At 42.5% G+C, this 22,302-nt stretch overlaps 2 protein-coding genes across 3 annotated transcripts; one reads left to right on the plus strand and one right to left on the minus strand.

The window, feature by feature from the left end:
• Positions 1-714: 714 nt before the first annotated feature.
• endog (endonuclease G) lies at positions 715-8,186 on the plus strand. The gene is made up of 6 exons (XM_028457399.1): positions 715-948; positions 7,159-7,343; positions 7,414-7,555; positions 7,624-7,733; positions 7,791-7,872; positions 7,934-8,186. The coding sequence occupies exons 1-6, from the start codon at positions 766-768 to the stop codon at positions 8,129-8,131; spliced, it is 900 nt and encodes a 299-aa protein (XP_028313200.1). The 5' UTR covers positions 715-765; the 3' UTR covers positions 8,132-8,186.
• On the minus strand, positions 8,176-22,212 carry LOC114469667 (transcription termination factor 1-like). 2 transcript variants are annotated; one of them, XM_028457398.1, is made up of 11 exons: positions 22,071-22,212; positions 13,814-14,268; positions 13,624-13,748; positions 13,149-13,334; positions 12,976-13,054; positions 12,792-12,916; positions 11,581-11,767; positions 11,423-11,515; positions 11,282-11,347; positions 11,122-11,207; positions 8,176-8,461 (listed from the first exon to the last, which is right to left on the minus strand). In XM_028457398.1, exons 2-11 carry the CDS (start codon positions 14,245-14,247, stop codon positions 8,301-8,303), a joined length of 1,542 nt encoding a protein of 513 aa, XP_028313199.1. In that variant the 5' UTR covers positions 14,248-14,268; positions 22,071-22,212; the 3' UTR covers positions 8,176-8,300. The 2 variants fall into 2 exon arrangements, with proteins under 2 accessions (XP_028313199.1, XP_028313198.1); XM_028457397.1 differs by having other exon boundaries at positions 11,423-11,521.
• Between the last annotated feature and the right edge of the window lie 90 nt (positions 22,213-22,302).

Genomic DNA, 22,302 nt, shown 5'->3' on the forward strand with positions numbered 1-22,302 from the left:
TTATCCTCCCTTGGCTGGCACATGGCTACACGTGTGTCTTCTTTTGTTATGATACTAAGATATTTGTGATTGTCAGGGTCAAACATGAGCTAATCAAAGATAAAGACATAAGTATATAGGTCAAAGCACAGTTTAACTTTAAAAAGTTTAAATCTTACAGTGTTCTTTTAATTTGAAGATGTTTTACATTTAGAAATCAAACTATCAGTTGTTATGTGGTTAGTTAAAGATGACATTTACTGCTGATATAAAGCATTACAAAGTATGTTCAAGATGATTTATTTATTATTAATAATAATAATAATAATAATATAGGGGTCTATTGTGTCTGTTTATTTAATTTATTAGGTACATCCGTTGTTTAATGTTTAGTATTTAAAATAGTATTAGTCTTATTTGATAACGATATAGATTTTGCACACTTTAGTCAAACTGTGTTTTTTTTAGTGTTACTGTTAGTATATAGTAAACAGTATATATTAATTTAGTTTGTAGTGTGTTTTACGTTAGTGGAACATTTACAACACAGCGCCTGTTTTTTGAAAACCCAGGTTTAGAATGCAAGGATGATCACGTGTGTAATGTGTATATATATTTCATTTTCCAGGATACACAATCACTGCTGTAGTTGTATCAATGGGTGGATTGATGCTGAATTCTGACTTTTATTCAACATTTGTTCCTTTGCGCTTAAACAATCGCTGCGGAAGTGGTATTCTTACGTGACGTCACAGTTTGAATGCAGCTTTATTTAAAGGCGACAGTATGAGGTCGTGGCGGAGCTCCGTCCTGTCGGCGCTGCTCGGAGCGGGTCTCGGGGCTGCTGCTGTCCGCCTATGGAGCTTCGAAGGCCCGCATGAAGAGGCCCGGACCGCCGCTGCTTTCAGCCACTGTCCCGTCATCCCCGTACCGGGAATAATACCGAGAGTTCAGGCCTCCGAGCTGACGGTCAGTGTGTGTGTGTGTGTGTGTGTGTGTGTGTTTCAGCGCCCCCTCCCGGGGTGGTGCACCTCATCGTGGGATTAAAAAAAAAAAACACACAAAGAAATGACTAAATCAGGGGTCCCCAAACTTTTTGCTGTGAGGGCCACATAACTTTTCCCTTCTCTGATGGGGGGCCGGGGTCAGTTTGTAACAGAAAAAGTATGACGATCACAGGGGTGCCTAAACGTACACATTTATTGTTTTCCAGAAGGCCACACATAACCAAATATTAATAACCCTTTCCAGGATCTTCACAGAAAACAAAGTCAGGAAATAAATAAACACTATTAATGAAATGAATAACACTATTTATGAAATAAATTATAACCAAATAACACTCTCTGGGATCTTCACAGAAAAAAGTCAGGGAATAAATAACACTTTCTGAAATAAAATTACAATATTTATGAAATCAATAAAAAACAAATAACCCTCTCTAGGTTCTTCACAGAAAAAATAAAGTCAGGAAATATATGACACTATTTATGAAACAAATAATAATCAAATAACCCTCTCTGGGTTCTTCACAGAAAAAACATCCATGGAACATTAACTTTCTGTTGTGCCGTGCACAATCTTAACAGGTAAAAGTTCAGCTTAGTTGTCAGAGCAGAATGTGTAGGTTCTAGTAGGCTTGTAGACACCGCTGTTTGCAGCCCTCTCTCAACTTCCCTGTGAAAACCACAAAGCCAGCAGGCTGAGAAACCAAACTAAGTGATACAGCACAATACATTTCACTACCAGTATGGTTGTGGAGATGGATTTTATCCCAGTAGATTTTTTTATGATTATATTTGTTTATACTCAGAATGACTCATTCAAGTCAGAAAAGTGAGCTTACCTGTATGTTCATCAGTGTGAACTGTGCGCCTGCATCTGGCTGGTGAGAAGGTTAATGTCAGGTTCCATTCTAGTCACAGCCAGCCTCAAACACTGATGCAGATGTTCATCCGTCAGTCTTGATCTAGTCGGAGTTTTCAGGTGTTTCATGTGTGAAAAGGTTTGTTCGCAAATATACGTACTGCCAAAAAGTGTGGACATCTTCATTGCGTGTTTTTTTATGTTAGGGTACGTGTCTTTTGGGAGGGCGGCATAAAAGTTAATGAGACTGTTGGGCTTGAATGCGTCTTTCAGAACATCACAGTTCTGTAACTCAGCCAACTCTAACTGATAAGAAGGCTGGGCTTCATCGATGTCGGCAACAAAGAGGTTCTGAAAAAGACGGATTTCTTTTGCATTAACATGTAGTTCACGGAATCGCACACCGAACTCCGCCTTCAGCATTTCCAGTGCTTCCACACACTTTTCAGCTGGGAACGGGACCGCTGGGTTCTCTGTAGAGAGGTTTTGGGTAGCAGGGAGATGGATGAAGTTGTGCTTTTTCACTTGTTCCAAAAGCAGCGCTAGTTTCACCTCAAATGCTTTTATGTGGGAATACATGTCGCAAATGAGTTTCCCCTGGCCCTGTAGCTGCAAGTTGAGGCTGTTCAGCATTTCTGTCACGTCTGTTAAAAAGGCGAGGTGCCATTTCCATTCTGGGTCGATCAGCTCTGGGGTTGTTTTGTCTTTTAAATGAAGAAATGCGTTAATTTCGGGTAGCAGCTCGTAAAAACGCCTCAAAACTCTGCCCCGGCTTAACCATCGGACCTCCGTGTAGTACAGCACATCGCCGTGCGCAGACTCCAGTTCAGTCAGGAACTGTTGGAACTGCCTGTGTTTAAGTCCGTTTGCTCTGATAAAGTTTATGCATGACACCACAACCTTCATGACAGAATCCCACTTCAACACTTTGCAGCACAGTGTTTGCTGGTGAATTAGGCAGTGGACTTGTAGCGGGGCGGTGAGACCCCGTTTTTCCATCTCCCGGTTCATGCGTCCCATTAGACCCCGAGACGCGCCCACCATACTAGGAGCCCCGTCAGTCGTAATGCTGGCAAGCTTTGACCAGTCCAGGTCCAACTCTTCCATGGTTTGACATACTTTGCCGAAAATATCCTCCCCCGTTGTAGTCCCTTTGAGACTTTGGAGGGCTGCCAGCTCCTTGCGCATCTCAAAGTTTGCACTAACTCCACGAATAAAAATGAGCAGCTGCGCCGTGTCCTGCACGTCCGTGCTCTCATCCATTGCTAATGAAAAAAAGTCAAATTCTTTCGTCTTCTGCTGCAGCTGGGCATATACATTACCCCCGATTTCTTCAATGCGTCTGGTGATTGTACTCGCAGACAGACTCACGGCATTAAAAACATCTTTCTTTTCTTTCGGGACACACCTCCTCCACGACAGCATTCAAACATTTCTTGACAAACTCTCCATCAGTGAAAGGTTTACCGCTGCTTGCTATCAGTTGAGCAACCCGAAAGCCGGCCCGAATGGATGCCTGGTTCAGCTGAGCTTGGCGTACAAATGTATTCTGCTGAGTTAACAGTCCACTTTTTAGCTTTGCGAGTTTGTCTGCGCTCATTTGGCCTTGCAAGCTATCATACTTGTCTTTGTGACGGGATTCATAGTGTCGGCGCAGGTTGTATTCTTTAAATACTGCCACCGCCTCCTGACAGATGAGACAAACAGCCTTTTCTTTGCATTGAACAAAAAAATAATCGTTTGTCCATTGCAGGTTAAATACCCTGCATTCAGAATCAATTTTTCTCTTACCTAACCTTTTCGCCATTATTCTGTTCTAACAGGGAGGGGAAAGTCTAGGAGGGGAGGGAAGGGGAGGGAGGGGGGGGGGGCACACACTGCAGAAGGGTGGACTAGCATGTCATGTTCTATGCGGGTAATCTCGATCGCGTGGCCAGACTTTAAAAAAATCATAAGGTGTCTCTGGTATTGTTCAGGGGGCCGGGCCAAATGTGGAGGAGGGCCGTAGTTTGGGGACCACTGGACTAAATGAATAAAATGTAGATATTTGTCCTCATCTCTTTACAACTCATTCTGAGTTAATAAGTTTGATGATTTTTCTCTTTAAACAGTTGTTACACCCGCTTAAGGATTTAGCAATACAAAAGAAGCAGTCAAATAGGTAGGGAGAAAGAATCTTTATTATTAAAACCAGTTCATAAAGATTAATAAGCCTCACCATACCAGACTCCCAGTTCAACTCTCAATTATATAACAGGATTGGGGGGGGGGGGGATATGGTTTCACAACAATTACACACTGCAATTCAAATATTGCTCTCAAAGAGTTTACACACGTGAATATGCACGGCACACTTACACCCTTAAGGCCCCACCTGAATGCCTGACTGAGAGCTTACCGGGTATTGGTGACAAGGGGGAGCACAAGTTCAAATAAAACGCAAAACAAAAAATGAATAAAGAGAAGAAAAAAAAATAGGAACTAGCTCGCCCCACGGGCAAAACCCAGCTATTTGCCCCTGACCGGCTCACGTGTCAGGGCGGACTAGAACAAAGGAAACAAAACCTAACTAATAAACAAAACAAACAAATTATTCTCAGCAAGAGCAGCGTATGGACCCCGATGCTCTGTAAAGAAAACATTAATAACCATAAAAACACTTTAATACAAAAAACATTAAAACATATCAATAAAAGATGAACTACAAACAAACTTTAAAATACCTGGTCTGTCGGTAATCTACCAACAACCAGCTGTACTCCACTCAAGCAGAGAACAAGCAGGGAAGCACATCTGAAATAATAGAGATGGTAAATGTCATGTGCAAGACACCAACACAACATACCATATACACACCAAACAGAATTTCCTACCAGCTTTCCCTGCACGCTCATGTGGAATAAGGTGTGCACCTGCCCTATTCCACTGTCCTCATACCAATGGCTAAACAACCTGTGTTCTTCCTGCAGGTCACCATTTGCAGCAGTCTTGATTAGAGCACCTGCCACATTCCACAACCCAGTAGCTGGAATACCTGTGTTCTTCCTGCAGGTCACTATTTGTAGTGTTCGTAATTAGTGCACCTACCTAACACCTGTCACACAGTGTTTGCAGCTCCAGTTGAAATACAGAGCTGTCTCACAGACTGTTGCTGGTTTGTGTTTGAACACTTCATTCTACATCTGTCCTATTATCTGATCAGTTAGAATCATCATTAAATCATTTAGATCAGAGCCATGTTTGTTTGAATGTTTACGGGGACTGTGTTCAACCAATGATCAATAACACGCTCATCTCTTACCATCAGGGCGTGTCCAGGGTGGGAGAGATCAGCCTTACAGGCCTGAGGGGTATTCCATAAAGCGGGTTATGTTCAAACTCTGAGTATGTTCGGGCTCAAATGAGGGAAACTCTTGAGTATCCCATTCCTGGCTCCGCCCACCTGAACACTTACATGAACCTGAACCTTGACACTTTTCTCTTAAACACATTAGTAACATTACACACCACAGACATGCTCATAACATTACCAATGTTGTTGCTTGACGTTTTTTTTCTCTTCGTTTTTTTGTTTTTGCGCAATCTGTAGTTTTCTTATTAACATTGTGGATGCAGAGCATTAAGTGAAAGTCACTGAGAAGTTGATCTGCATTAAAACACCTACTGACGTCTGTAGTTCCCTGAATACAAACCTGTGAGGAGAAGATGACAATTTAAGTTGTTTTATATTGTAATACAGTTTGATCTATAGATCACGCAACTTTGAAGTTATGATGGAGCAGTGAATTATGACACTGCTTTTCAAAGCGATGGGTCGCAGGTTCACGTCCCGCTTCAGTTTTTTTATGACATATTTTTTGGACGTTGAGATGACTCTGGTGACAATATTACATTGAAAATCAATATAAATTGTGATATCAAGCGGCAGTCACTGTCTTTATATCCAGTGTAACAGTAGGGCTCTCTATGCAGCCATCCTATGCTGCTGTCACATTTCCTCAAACACATTTCATTCATATTATTCCCCGCTCGTCACGTCACTGAAGCGATGAAGTGACCCAAAAGCGCGACTAATCACAGGTGATTTAGAACAGGCTCATATTCCTCAAATGCTGGCTTGTTTCCCCTATCAGGGTGAATAAATCACTCTCTTCCGGGTGGTTGCCATGGCAGCTCAAGTAATCTCTGATCCATTGATGATGGCTTTGTGAACGAAAGTAACCCAAGGTTTACATAGTCAGGGTTGATTGACCCACTTCATACCAGCTGTAATGGAATCCGATACCCAGTTTCCCATCGCGGGGTATGTTGACCCAGAGTTTATGGATAAACTCACGAGTTTGTTAACCGTCCTTTATGGAATACCCCTCTGGACTCGGTGTACAGTCCTGCAGAGTGGATGACTCGCTGCAGCATATCATAAAGTGATGGTCATCCTATCAAAAACCCACTGGGGGCATCTGGGGGGCGCTTCTGAGCCTTATTATAGTGCAAGCTACTGACATTATGTCAGTTTAAAACTAAACCAAATCCTGTCATCATGACAAACAAATATCCCACTGAGTGCATGAACATAAAATCAAAGTTGGAGAGAGAACAGATTTAGGATCTGTGTCTCCTGCTGTTGGACAGACACACTCACTGGGACAGACGTAGCGGAAATGAAAAGGATGCAGACAGAGAAAAGGCTGAGTCACAGAACAGCTGCTGCATGCTGGGAATGATGGAAAACCATAGATATATAAACACAGACATCACACACAAACGCCTCATTGACCGCTGCTCCAGATTGGAGCTGATGTGACTATCAACGCCATCTTGCTTTGATCCCACGTGCTGCTGTAGTGCATTGAGTCTATGAAGAAATGAACGATTTAAGTGTTGATTGGTCCAAATATATTAACAAACATTATGTTCATTCTATGATAGAACCTGAACACAGAGCAGATCTTATATTTATTTTACACTCTCCATTATCTACCTGTAAACGTGAGTCCACAGGGTCTACTTTCTACACTCAATCCTTAAAACAGCCACAGGAGGCATCAAAGAGCAGTATAGTTTTCTCTTCTGTCACAAGAGGAAAACAATTAAATCAAACATTGTGTGTGAGAGCAAGATGTGATCATTAATTAAATGTTTTAAAACTCCATCGTTTTAGTCAGTATTTCTGCTTTTGATTTATAAACACAAGATGGCGTCGCTTGGCCAGGCTCCTCCAGGGGTGACGAGGCGTCTACGTCACTGCTGTGTGCGTGTGTTCAGCAATCATTAATGTGCTTCACTCTTCTGTTGTGTTATTGTGCGTCTCAGGGGAGTCCGGGAGCGGTGATGAAGTACGGCTTCCCCTCTTTGGCTAACGTGAAGAGCAGAGATTCTTACATCACTTCCTACGACCCTCGCACACGCACGGCATCATGGGTTATAGAGCGGCTAAGCCCTGCCTCCCTGAGTGGGTCAGCTGACAGGAAGTGTTGCACCTTCAAAGAGGATGACAGGTAATCAATAAACAAACACACAAACAGGTGAATTACCAGTCTCTGATTGGCTGCTATTGCTCGTCGGTAGCGTGCACGTTTTTCACAGAGCGACCAATGAGGACTACAGGGGGAGTGGCTTTGACAGAGGTCACATGGCTGCAGCAGCCAATCACAAGTGGAGTCAAAAAGCCATGGACGACACATTTTACCTGAGCAACGTGTCGCCACAGGTACACAACCACACACTAATGCACACACATGACAGGTGAGTCATCTCCTTGTTCTGATTGGCTGTCAGAACCCTCACTTGAACCAGAACACCTGGAACAACCTGGAGAAGCTGTGCCGTGCGCTCACCAAACGCTACCTGAATGTGTATGTGTGCACGGGGCCACTCTACCTGCCCAGGTACGCCGTGCACATCTCCTGAGGCTAGGGCCACAATGACATCACACTGTGTTTCAGACAGGAAGCTGATGGGAAGCTGTACGTCAGGTATCAGGTGATCGGACCAAACCACGTCGCCGTGCCAACGCACTTCTTCAAGGTCAGTTTCAGGAGGTCACTCAGGACTGGTGATATCACTGATAACGTCACCGATGTCACAGGTCCTGATCCTCGAGCAAATGGATGGAAAAGGGGTGGAGCTTCGGTCCTACGTGATGCCAAATGAGCCAATCAATGAGCGGGTTCCTCTGGAGCGTTTTCTGGTTTCCATAGAAACCATCGAGCGAGCGTCCGGCCTGCTGTTTGTCCCGAACATTATGAAGAGGACGAGCACGCTGCATGCCATCACCGACAGATAACCTGTCATTAATTGTCTGTACAATCCTCAATAAACTACATTGCCCACAATCCTCAGCACACTTTATTGTTCATTTCATAAATCTTCTCTGTAAAATAAAAACATAAAATTCATTGAAACCCATTGAAAGTGAGTAATCAATCACAGGGCAGTGGGCGGGGCCCGTGAGCTCAGGTGTTGTCAATTTCCACATCCTGTTGGTTGAAGATGTCATTCAGCTGATACAGCTCCTCGTCAGGCTCAGCTCCAGGCTCCGCCGTGTTCGTGCTGCACTTGCTCAGTCTTTTCTGAAGCTGCGGCACCACGTGTTCCTGAAGGAAGTCCACGATCTCTGAGGGACAGACGGTCAGCAGTTAGCAGGTCAGTGGTGAACACGGGCTTTATGTACAAAGACTTGCGTGAAGTAAGCCAACGTCTCAATCCAGAAACAGGCGTACACTCGTAAAAATTCAGAAGTTTGAATCTGTGTGTAGGACTGGATTCACGCACCTATCCTTTGAACATCTGAATCAGTGTGGATGTGAGCACACATGCCCCCTCCCTGTCCACAGCCCCTTTTACATATGACAATCGTATTGAAATTAGATCGGCACCGGGATTCTTCTTAGCGTGATCAGAAAAAGCTGCGACTCTTACCACCAGCAATACAGGAAAGAAGAGATTAGATCGATATGAACATGTACTGTTGATGATTCAACAGTCAAGATACTTTAATTAGACACATACAGTTCCCAATGTGGGAATCGAATTGAGGAACAGAGGTAAAACACTAATAATAATAACATATGTCCCTGAGTAACAATAATGAGCAGGGACAGAGCAATATAACAGACAACACTTCTTCTTGGGAGAGAATCAGAGACATTCTGAAGGATCACGTCAGTCTTAATGTTTGTTATGCTTCATCTGAGCATAAACAGGTTGTGAATGTGTAACAGGTAAATGTGACTCTGTAAAATGCTCTGAGAATAAAACCTCTATAAGTGAAGTCCATTAACAATACGTCAACCACCAACCCCACGGCCTCCACCCGACCCCCCTACAAATAGTGAGGCTGCTAATGATGCTGAACTGAAAACGTTAACCAAGTGTTCAGGCGTAAATGTGTCTGTTACTCAAAGGATGACTGACCACCTGCAGAAGATCTCAGCACACACAACTTTGACAGGTAGTGAACAGCATATGTCTGACTCACATTAGACAGATGAAAAAAATTTTACTTTAAAGGTGCAGTATTATGCTATTTTTACATAGTATTTGAGGTTTTGTTTTCCGGAGTTTTAGCCCTCTAAAATATCACTTTCATGACTGCTCCTAAAAACAAGCCGTTTTGAGGCCTTTATGCATATGCATGAGTAGGCGTGTCTGTAGACGCCAACTCCCAGGTTAAACCCTGGTAGAGGGAAACAACACCAACTTGTTAGGGCCTCCAGCTGGTGCAATTCGAACTCTACCCGGGAATGATGGACTTGGGGGAACCAGACCTTTCCGCTGATACCTCGTTCCAATTCGAGCACTTTTGGAAAATCAATTGGAGATCCTTTCAGGCCCCGCCAGCCATGACTCTACACAGGAATAAAGCACTCTGCCTGGCTAAAAGGGCAGCAGAGATGCCCCTGGTCCCATCGATTGGTCTCTAAGTGAGGAGTACCGACTTCCAAAGACTCCAGCAGGCGCAATTCAGACTCTAGGCAAAAACCGAGCACATATTCGTACTCAGGGGAATAAAATCTGTCCACTTCTACCACCTTTTGACCAAAATTAGCATGTTTTTGGCTCTAGCAGCTGCAATTCAGACTATCTAGGAATGATGCACCTATTCGAACTCGGGGGGGACTAGACCTTCCCGCTGACACCACTTTTAGGGTAAAACATCCAGAAATTGTGCACTTCGGCTCCAGAGGGCCCATTTCGGACTCTATTACCATTTGGATTTTGCCCCCTTATGACTCATAAGGGGGCAAGATCCAACTCGCTCATGTGGAGCTCACTTTTTACAAAATGTGGAATAGCAATGGAGGGAGTAAACAGAAGTTTTTCAACTTTGGGCCTCACTGGATTTTAATTTTTATTTATACTTTAATGTTGCTGTTCTTATGATATTTATGCACTCTTGTTTTATTCTATTGTGTTGCACTTGTACTTTTACCACAACTCTGTACAGCACTTTGTGATTTTCTCTGCAAAAAACGCTTTATAAATAAACTACTTACTTACTTACTTACTGTAGCAAAACCATTATAAAGTGCTCTTTTCATAACACTGCCCCTTTAACTCACAGTAAATGTGTAAATGATACAGGTCAGCAGCAACTCAGAGGTTTGTTTGTGAATGTATTGTAATATGTGGGCAGTGTGCTTCATAAATCATTAGAATTTAAAGCATCAACTACGGCAGTGTTTCTCAAATGGGGGTATGCAATGGCACTACAGTGGGTACTTAAGAGAGCGAAAAAGTGGAAAGTTTACAAGTAAAGTGTCAGTGTTGGTCCCATCCCAGATCATGGGAAATGATGAAAACTGTAGAACTTAATCTTTCCAGGAGCCACTAATTCAGTGTTTTTCAACCTTAAGGTCAAGACCCCATCTGGGTTGGCCTGAAATTTCTGAAAAATTCAAATAGATTTTTGAATTTTTGTAATTATTTTTTTTTTTTTAAATTAAAACAACACAATATTTAAATTTAGTTCAACTAAAATGCACTAAAAATAGATATAAGCTCAAACATAATCAAAAACTAATTCTAGAAAAAAATGTTTCTTTCCACTTATTTATAAAATTAGATTCTTTAAAATGTGAACTTGGGGTGCTTGAGCCAAAAAAGTTTGAGAGCCAATGAACTACGGTATGTAGAAATGTACGTACGCCACCTCGGGACTCGACATGAAGCACAGCACATTTCAACGCTCACTAGTTTTGATACATCCAGATTTTGCCATGAGGCCATTTGTACATGAAGCCCCAGGTCAGTAGTTAGCAGGTCAGAAGTTACCTCCGTACGACATTCGGCTCCAGTTCGGGACTTTAAAGACTTTCAGACGATAAAAAGTCTTCTGGACGCACACAGGAGTGACATCACTATAACACAACGACACACAGGAGTAAGAGCACTGTAACAAGCGACACACAAAGGTTAATGTGTCGTTTCTTACCCGACACTTTGAGCCACTTTTTCCCAGTCAACATCTGCTGCATCATCTACACCCATGTTATACAACCTACACATGCACACACAGAGTTCTTGGGTTCTGTTCCTGCTGGGCTTGAGTTGTGGTTTTAGTTGATGTTCTTACGTGTTGATGAGGAGGATCTTGGCCTGCAGTCCTTCCCGTCCTCTGTTAAACACTAAATGTCCTGCGGACAGCCTTGCCTTCAGGACTGAGAACCTGCAACTTGCATAACAACAGTCAGAACACTTGAAAGAACTAGAACTGGACGGGGAAGTACCCACCATTTGAGACGGCACTGGATCCAGGAGCGGGTCTGCACCTGCTGGCTGATGTCCTTCCAGGGCAGGTTGGTACAGAGCTGGGTTCTGCTGAGAGCCGAGCCAGGTTCCACCAGACCCTCCAGGTGAGCCCTGAGAGCCTGCAGCAGTCTCTGCTCCTCCTCCGTTTCCCACAACCCCCGACCTGTAGCTGTAGGTCGGTTACAGGTGTGACAGGGTCAGAGATGTAGACGTGTATACGTAGAGGCTACATTGACTGAGGAGGGCTGCCCTTGGGGGACAGTGGTTACCCCCAATTTCCACTGGAAGCGGCTCCGCTGCGTTACGTCACCGCCGCGTCACCGGAGCTGATAGGTTTCCACTTTAGTCTATGTGCTAATTTCCACCGGGTCCGCTGCGGTGCGTGTCTGCTCCTTCTAAGATGCGGTAGTCCGGTGCCCTCCGCCAGATATACGCAGGGCTTCTATTTCTGGCGAACACCGGAGCACAATGCATCAATCAGCACGAAGCAGATGAAGCTAAACAGGAAATTAAGCACGTACTACGCAATAAAATATCGGGTTACTTTTCAAAATAAAACACTTCAGATAATATTTCAAGTAAATACATCACCAAAACGTCACCTTCTTGTTCTCCTACGTTAGGAACACTGACCTGTTTATCTGTTTATTGTTGCGTTTATAACACATACATTTAACTGCGTTCTCGCGCGATTATATAAATATTGTGAGAACTGCTCTGTCTAATGACGTCACAGTCGTTCAACCGGAGTGCACCGCGGCGCACTCAAAACGCAACCGATGTGAATTACCGGACGGCGGACAGCGGTGAAAAACCGGATCGGTGCAGTGGCGTATCCAGTGGAAACCCCGGGTTAGAATGCAGAGATGGGGACGAGAACCTGCAATATTACAACGTGCCCGCAAGCTGACTCTCTCTACCCTTCGTAGGGTAAAGAGCAGCAGGGCAGGTTGCTGCCCCCTCAGGTCAGCAGAGGGAGTGTGTGTTTCTGGTGTTTTTAAAGGATGTGATGATGTTCTGTTTCAAAAGGAAAGGTGGGATTTATCTTATTGTGTACATTTTTTTTTTAAAAGTTTATTCTTCAAAAATGCTGGTTCAATGCGCTGTAAGAGCCAGCAGCCCTATACCAAAATGGCCATCTCTTAAGCACATATAGTGGAGCAGCTTCTAGGTATATATGTCTATGGTCTCACCGAGGCTCACGAAGCGTTTCTGCAGGGCGTAGATGCTTCGGTCCATTTTTTGTGCGATGGTTCTCCAGTCATTTCCATGTAGACGCTGAAGCTTCACCAGAGAGTGAAGCTCCTCCTCCGAGAACCTGCAATGTCCACAGTTACTGGTGATGTTACTGATGATGTCACTGATGACCTCACTGACCTTCCCATGTGGTTTCTGTCATCAAATATTTTTTTTGCTCTGGTGTTGACCTTAAGGACTGAGCGAGGGATGCCCTCCGCTGTAAACAGGTAAATAACAACAACAAAAGGTAAATACCAGCAAAAACAACTATGACAGGTAACAAGAACACAGCTGTAGCCATGGTAACTTACCAATTCTCACCAGGAAGTGATGTTGTGCTCTCAGTTTCCTAAGCTCCGCCTCTTGACCTTTGAACCTCTGAGGAAACAGGAGCTGATTGGCCGAGCTGATGCCTGTCAAAGCCAGGAAGTCTGCAACATTGGCTATGATTCGTTGATTCTCCTCTTGAGAGCACCGCCCCCGCCGCAGAGCCACACCTGTAAACAAGTATTCACAGAGCAGGAGGTCGATCACAAAGTCACTCATTGGAGACTTTACGTGTTCACTGACAACATCAATACGTGAAGAGGTTTCTTTATTTTACCATTTCAAAAGTTGTAAAAAGTACACGTTGATACTCCGCCTTCCTGTCAGCCTGCTGCCCAACAAGCTAACAAGCTTATATCTTACAGAGCTCCTTAAAGTTATTTGAATACATTGATAGACTTTACACTGAGTGTTATTACTCCTGTCCACACATCACAGAGCCAAGGTGTGTGTGTGTACCTTGCTGTTTGAAGCCCTTGAATCGCTCTAAGTCGTACCGGAGGAGCCTCTGGATCTGGTCCTGGGACTTTGTCTTCACATCAGGAATAAATTCTTCCAGCTCGTCCAATGGAGTTCGATGAAACCTGAAGATACACATAAGTTGGTCACATGATCACACTGGAGAGTGTGCGTGTGTATATAGACTTACTGTGTGTCCTCCACAGTCTCCATGGTAACCCTCTCCTTGATGAGGTTGCGTTTCTCTTTTTTCTTCTTCCTGGTTTCTTTGGTAACCATGCTGGTTGCCTCGGTAACTTCCTCTCTCTCCTCTGTTTCACTGGTTTCTATGGTAATACAGTCCTTTTTCTTCTTCTTTCTCTCTTTGGTTTCCATGGTTACCATCTTACTCTGCTTCTTCTTGGTTCTGGTAAATGTGGTGACCATCGACACAGTGCCTGGCTCCTCCTCCCTGTGCTCTGTCTCTCTGGTTTCCACGGCAACAGCTGTATCCCTCAGCCTTTTCTCCTCCTTCTTCTTCTTCTTCTTCTTCTTCTTCTTCTTCTTCTTCACTGTAGGAGGAGTCACAGCCTCGGGGCACCTCCTCTTCCTGTGGGTGGCGGAGGCAGCATGAACAGCCTTCATGATGGAGAAGGAGGAGTTAAACTGCAGAGGAAAAAGATCAATAAGCCAATCAGTGGTCTCCATCAGCATCTGAGAGTTTATCCGATATGTAATTATTGCAACATGGAAGGACACGGACTCACGGGGGGCAGAGCAGAGTCAGATAGATGGAGTGTGTGATATGAAGAGGAACAGCAGTGTGAATTAATTTGTGGGTAACGCATTCATTTATTTGTGGAGGCCCGACACAAATAGATCTTGGCACTGTTCGGCCTCGCTTTAAAATAAAGCAAGTAATTGCAACTCCTGTACATTTGATGGCAGTATGCATTATATATACTAGTGGAATGCCTGTAGGAAGTATGTATTGCTATGGAGAAATGGGAGGTTAAGTAGCTTTTTCATAGATGGCCTCAGATTTCTTGACACATGGTGTCTGCATGGGGACCGTTACGTCCAGGAAGGTGATCTCCAGACGCCAGCCTGACGGGCCTGTGGAGTTGTGATCATCTCCTCTCTTTGAGATCGACACATGTTCCCGGGGTCCTTGAACGTAGGTGCGGAACCGCTGTCCAGGAGCGCGCCGGTGTACAGGGAATGCAGGTTACACCCACTGGTGGTGCAACAATTGTGGGCCCGCTATGGACGGGCCAAGGTGGATCTTTCCGCCGCGGAGAAAAACGTGCAGTGCGCATTCTTTTTCTCCCTGCATGGCACGGATGCTCCCCTCAGCGTAGACGCACTGGCGCACGTCTGGCCGCGCACACTGCTTTACGCGTTTCCCTCGTTGGCTCTTATACTCCCCGATCTGTCCAGGGTGAGGGAGCAAGTTCATGCACTGATCCTGGTGGCCCCTCACTGGTCATCCATGCACTGGCTGGCAGAGATTTACCAGCTGCTGTGTGCTCCTCCTTGGCAGCTCCAGCTGTGCAGAGATCTGCTGTCACAGGCGGGAGGAACGATCTTCCACCCACAAGTGGGGGGTTCTTTGTCATAAATATGCGTGAGACATCTCTCTCATATTACTCATGAGACCGGGGTTATGTAAATAACCTACAGTGTTTCGAGGGTTGGTTTCTCCAGGGATGTCACATCCCTTTTCAGGGCCCGGGAGGAGTGATCTTATCATCCCTGCAGGGCCTGATTGACAAGCGTGTAGACTGTTCCACTGTGAAAGTGTATTTGGCAGTGATTGCAGCCTGTCATATGGGTTTTTTGGGGATAATACGGTGAGTCAGGTCCCGCTGATCGGTTCGTTCCCCCCCATGACCAGTACGCTGGTTCCACCGTGGGATCTGGCGGTGGTTCTCATTGAAACTTAATATGTATTAAATATTTTAATTAGTAATGATTAATGATTCATTATTTTAATTAATAATGATTCATTATTTTAATTAATAATGATTCATTACTTTAATTAATAATGATTCATTACTTTAATTAATAATGATTCTTTATGTTATGGTCATTTTTATATTCATCATCATATCCTCAAATGTATGTTCATGTGTACAATTTGTCATGTTTTAATACATGACGACTCTATTAATCTTTACACTTTTGAACAGCTGAATCATGATTAAACAGTACAGATCGTATTATTCTCAGTGCAGCACAGTCTCTGCCAAGCCAGAATCTCTGCTCACATGCAGACATACACTGACGCACACACTTATCAAGACAGATAAAGACTGGAGCAGAACCTTCTCATAACATCTTCATCATCCTCCAACATTTCCACTATGGGCATCTGACTCCCTCCCTTTTGTCTCTCACTGTTGGGACCTTTTCTTATCTGTATAAAAAGCTTAAGCTTTGAAACTGTTGGAGCGGGGCGCGGCACTTCCTTCGGACGTCCGCTAATTTTGTTTCATTTTGTTCCATCTTGTACCTTTTTACTTAGCAATAGAATAAACATTTTTTATATAAAATCATCAATGCTTCTCCTGGATTCCATCATTCAACCAGAGCAATGAATCATGTCACTAAATGAGGTCAACCGTAAATTCTGCCGTAACATTTACTTTAATTAATAATAAGGGATCGACCGATATGGGTTTTTTAGGGCCGATGCTGATTTTTTTCCCATCAGCCTTAGCCGATGACCGATAAGGACTGTCAATTTTCTTGAGCCGATAATTTGAGTGATACTACTTTTGCTCCCTCAATTTACACCATAAAAATTACACAAAGATGATAACAAATGGTACAAGTCTCAATTAAAAAAAGGAACATATATTGAAATTAACAAAGGTGAGGTAGAACGACACCAAGTAAAAAAATATTTAACAAATAATAAAAAACAGGGGATGTAGAACAAGAACAAGTAAAAATAGTGTGAGACATCTCATGAAATATTATGAAAGAGAACTGTTCTTCCTTGTCCTGAAAATAGCTTTGACAAAAGTTGGCCTGACTAAAGATATATGTTATTAACAGGACTATTAATTATATATATATATATATATATATATATATATAAATTAGAGATGTAACGATTCACTCAACTCCCGATACGATTCAATTCACGATACTGGGTTCACGATACGATTTTCTCACGATTTAGTTTACAAAATAGGACTGTAGACAAATGATGACTGAAAAATATTCCTTTATTTTTTTTGGGAAAAAAACTACAAAATACTGTTCTATTTTCCTTTTTTTCATTGTCAAAAAAATCCCTTGATAAACTAGTCAAAACAATGCAATTTAACTAAAAATAAATCTTGAATGAAATAAATAAAGGAATAACACAAATGAAGAAGCCTATTAATAAAAATTCTGGTTTAAACTACATAATAGTTATTTTTCTTTTCAAAAGTGCAACTGAAAATGTATTTTGTGCCTTAACAATTGGACTTTAAAAAAAAAACGTCATTGCCCTGATTTACGTCAGATGTTTGTTTGGACCAGCAGTGGGCGCTGGCATGCAGAAATTCTTGCAGTGAAGAAGAGATGCTATGCTAGCAGACAGAGCTAATAGAAAAACGTGACTTTTACAGATATTCACGTAATATTACAGATATTCTTTCGGTGCTAAAGGGGTAAGGAATCATTTATCAACATGTTTAAGAGTAGAAGGCGGCCAGAAAGAAAGTAGTAGCAGATTCCGCCCGCCGCTTGTACACTGCTGGACAAGAGAAGGGATAAATATATATAAAAAAAGTACTGCGATTCAATTTTCAAAGTATCATTGACAATCGTGATACCTATGAATCGATTTTTAACTGCCTTACGATTAATCGTTACATCCCTAATATATATATATACATATATATATATATATTTATATTTTAGATTTGTAAGGCAGTGAAGCAGAGAGAGCCCCTCCCCCCACTCTGCTAGTGGGGACAGGGGCTCTGCACTCTGTCTGTAGCAACAGGGAGCCCTGGAGCAGCCGCTCTGTTAATAAAGTGTATCAGCGAACGCAGCAGCGCGCATCGGCCGATGTCGATACATGTAAAACATGCAAAAATCGGCTGGCCGATGAATCGGGCGATCACTAATAATCATTATTATTGGTTGGAGGATCTTGTTAAGCGTCCTCCCCTTGAGCCACTGGGGGAAGCTAACCTTAGGGTTGCTTCTCTGTGAGCTGTGTTGTTACTGGCACTGGCTTCAGCTAAGCGGGTTAATGACATCCTTGTGCTCTCGGTTCATTCGTCATGCGCTCAGCTCTTCCCGGGCAATGTGAGGATGATTATGGAGCCCAACCCGACCTTTGTGCCGACGGTGGTGGACTCTTCATCTCCCTTTAACCTGTTGGCCTTCTTGCCTTGCAGGATGAGCAGCGGTTCAGTCCGTGCATTACGCACGTACATGAACATGTAGGGGTCCTCAGAAGAAGCAATCAGCTGTTCGTCTGCTGGGCTAATTTTATTTTTTTTAATTTTATTTATTTATTCAGTTTATTTCCGACATGGTTGCATTCACAGTTTTCTTTTTCTCTCTTTTTTTTTTTTTTGTACATGCCGAAAAAGGAGACGAGAGAAGCAGGTTGCTTATCCGAGTCCCGTCCCCTATTTTGAACACAGAAAATTTACATCAGAGCTCGTCTCTCTGGTCAAACATTCTTTGGTTCTGAACACAATTTCATTTTTTTTTTGTCCTTTTTTTGTGTAGGATTTATTCTCATCTGTAGTCAGTGTTGTCTTCTTTTTTTTTTTATTCTTCCTCTCCATCGTTGTTTGTGTCGTCTTTCTTCCCCGTAGATTTCATTCCTGTGTTCCTCCAGTTCAAAAGAAAAGTTCATCTTCTTTCTCATTGATGTGTTGATCTCGTATTCTTGCAAAAATGTCTTCTGAGTTTTTTCTTTATATCTAGCCAAGTTTGCAGCTTGTTTTGTCTCTGCATCAAGGCTATTCCAGCTGGTAATAGCTCTGTTGACAGTGCTGTATTTTCCAATGTTAGATTTAACCCTTTCTTGTATAAACACATTATTATGTCTTAGTTCATAAGCAGTGTGTTTGTATGTGAAACGTTTTTGTATTTGATATGGGCGTGTTTTTAGTGATGCCCTATATGCGAGAATTTGTGTGTTGTAGTGTATTATTTCTTTTCGTTGTGTGGTGCCTTATATAAAATCCTAATTGCTTTTTTTTGTAGTTTAAATAAAGGTTCAAGATACGTGTTGTAGGTGTTCCCCCGATTTCTGAGCAGTAAATTAAATGTGACCCAACAAGGGAAGAATAGATTGTCTTCAGTGATTTGGTATGTAGTATTTGTTGTAATTTCCATAGGATGTAGGTGCTTTTAGCAAATTTGTTTTTAACTACTTGTATGTGTTTTTTCCAAGTCAGTTTCTCATCTATCCACACTCCTAGTGCTCTATATTATTTTACTTGTTCAATTATATCTATGTCTAGTTTCAGTCTAATATTTTCTGTTATTTTTTTATTTCCAAAGCTGATGAATTTTGTTTTGCTGACGTTTAGGGCTCATTTATTTACATTGAGCCATGTTTGGATTTTTGATCATTCCTACAGGGGGAAGCCTGTTGCTTATGGGGCAATTGCTTTGGTTTTTTTGCTCATTAAGTATGTCTGCACTAGGGGAGCTGCCATAAGAAATCTCACAAAATATTATGAAATAGAACTTTTGGTTATGTATATAACCCCGGTTCTATAAGTAAAATGTCCCACCAGACAACCCTTCTTGCTCGAATGAGTGAGAAGAGGTGCTTATTTTGAACTGCACTTCCGCCTGTAGTTGCACAATACACACGGTACCCCGTGGTGCCAAATTGAAACAGTTCCTACAACACCAGAAATTCTACACAACGGTACGACCGGTACCAGTTTCCACTACATAGCGGTTGCCTCTACTCTCCTCCCGGCTTCTCACTGCACAGTCTAAACTCACTGCATGCTACTCACTTGAAAACACACCAACATGGCAACCGGACTCCACAGCTGCTGAATGATTGGCTGCTTGCCTGTTACTGGTGACGTTCAGAGATATAATTAGCTGTTTCTGCACGCTGGGTCCGCCCGTCTGTAGCTGATTGGCTGTTTGTGTGTTTCTGCCGGCATGAAGGAACTGAGGACACCTCCTCTTCTACAGAAACTTGCTTCAAAACAAACAACAAGCTAAAGTTCTGTCTCACCTGGATGCGTGCACGGCTTACAGCCACAAACACGAGACAACACATGGCAGAAGCACCGGGCCCGAGCAGCGAGTGTGCCGCGGCGGCATCAGTGGAATCACTAATTTTGCTCAAAAAACCAAACTCCAAAAGTCCCAATTGGAACTATTTTGGCTTTAAATGAGGCAGAGACAATAAAGCAATAGGAGATCCACTGTGCAGGCGCTGCCACCAGTTATAGGAGCCAAAGGAGGGAACACTTTTTGTTTGTTTTTCCGCACGGACTCAGGGCAATCTTTTATATATATATACACACACACACACAGAGATATTTACAATGTTCAAACAATATTTACAAATTATATAAATACAAAGGAGAGCTCACATTCGATCTCAAAAAACACCAGTGATGTCACCCAGAAAATGCATACAAATATAGTTTTCTCAGGGAATCAGTTCCTGTTTATTGTATTTTATCCTCTATGGTTTATTATGTTGGGGAAGAAGCATTACTGTTAAATAGTTTTTTAAAATTTTTTTAAAGACAGTAGATTCATTATCCTAAGTTGACTATTGATATTAGTTAAACATAAATTGATGTGCAAAGGAAACTGAATGATAATGTTTTTAATTTCAACCATATAAATTCTAACTTCTTTTATTCGTTTTTTATTGCTTATATTCTTTTGTTCATGTACTCTTATCGTGCACCAAACAACACTATAAGCAATTAATAAGCATTTCAAACTTGTACAAATACACTGCAGTTCATAAAAATAATAATAATAATAAAAAAAAAAGCTTCAGTATCGCGATATTACCCGGAACCGTGATACTTTACCTGGGATAGTATCGTGGTTACTCATTTTGGTATCGTGACAAGTCTACATCCGCCCTCCCTCTTATAGAGGGTGGGAATGTCCCTGGCGGATGGACAGCTCTTTTCCAGCCAATCGGGGTTTGGCGGATTGAAAAAAAGTGTTTCTGAGGGCTACAGGGAGTGTGTATCCCCAAAGTGAGACATCTCACTCATTATTCATAGAACCGGGGCTACATACATAACCTAAAGTTTTTCTTTTTTTTGCGCAGAGGAGAGGGTATGAGTATAGATTGTATTTGTTTGTTCAGTTATCCCATCCGGGTGCGCCGGCAGCTTCTTCAGGGGTGTCACTGATGGAGTTGCTCCGTTACAATTGTGCTTCAATATAAAGTCTCGTGTTTGGTCCTGGTTGCTTTCTCACATGGTTAAAGACCGCACCATGCTTCGCTTGAGCCAAAACGTGAACTACATATTTCAGAGGACGGTGATTCCGGTGATTGTTCACATATCGCAAAAAGACCGAAGTATCCGAGGAAGCGAAGCGTAGTGCGGAGCAAAGAGGCATGTGTGAAAGCACCCTTACACTGTGAATACATTTAAACATGTTTTATTTGCACGTGATCATTTATTTAGATATCATTCACACATTTTCACAGTAATTCATAATGATTCCCAACAGACAAAACAAACATTTGTATGAATCACACATTCTGCGGTTAGAGTGATGACTAACCACACGATTAACCAGAACACATTACTCCAGTTTTAAAGTCTTAACATTGGCTCCCAGTCACCCTTAGATTATACTTTAAAGTTCTGTTGCTGGTGTATAAACCTGTGAATGGGTTTGATCCAGAATACATCAGTGAGATGTTAGTCAGATATGAACCCAGCAGGTTCAAATCTATGGACACAGTTCATATAATGGAGCCCAGAGTTCACAGTAAACATGGTGATGCTGCTTTTAGTTGTTATGCTGCAAAGAAGTGGAACAAACTGCCAGCAGAGCTGAAGTCAGCATCACATGTGAACATTTTTAAGACTTAAAAATGTTTAAGACACTCTTTCTCTGCTGCGTATGATTGAGAGGGAGATTTTTAATCATGTTATTGTTGATTATATGTTTTTACTGCAGATTTTAATGTTTTTATAGATTTTTAAGCTGTTGAATCTTTTCTGTTGCACTTTTTGATCATGTAAAGCACATAGAATTGCCTTGTGTGTGAAATGCACTATACAAATAAATGTGCCTTGCCTTAGAGATACAGCTGTATAAAGACATATGGTCAGTAAAGAAATAAACCCTTTCTCGAACCTAAACTGTTATGAAGCCTCGTGAGGCTTCATCTCACCATCACTTACACTGTGAGGTCCGTTAATGTCCTAGAGCCACGTAAAGAAACACCATTGTGTAATTGTGATAAAGTCACAGGAACTTACCCCTTTAGTGTGGTTTAGTTAGTCCGGTTTGTGTTAGTTTAGCTCAGTTTAATCCAATTCTTCTGTGGAAGTCATCTGCACGCGGGCTGCAGCGTGTTTACATTTGTTTGTCTTTTGCGCGCATGCGCTGTGATTTTCTTTGTTTTCTTCGTGTCTAATGGGATCTTGATGGTTTGAACAGCGCCGCTCACAGGCCGGATGTTTAATAACAGTTTGAACATCCGGCCTGTTC

Source organism: Gouania willdenowi, chromosome 9 (assembly GCF_900634775.1).
Source record: "Gouania willdenowi chromosome 9, fGouWil2.1, whole genome shotgun sequence".
NCBI classification, from domain to species: Eukaryota; Metazoa; Chordata; class Actinopteri; order Blenniiformes; family Gobiesocidae; genus Gouania; species Gouania willdenowi.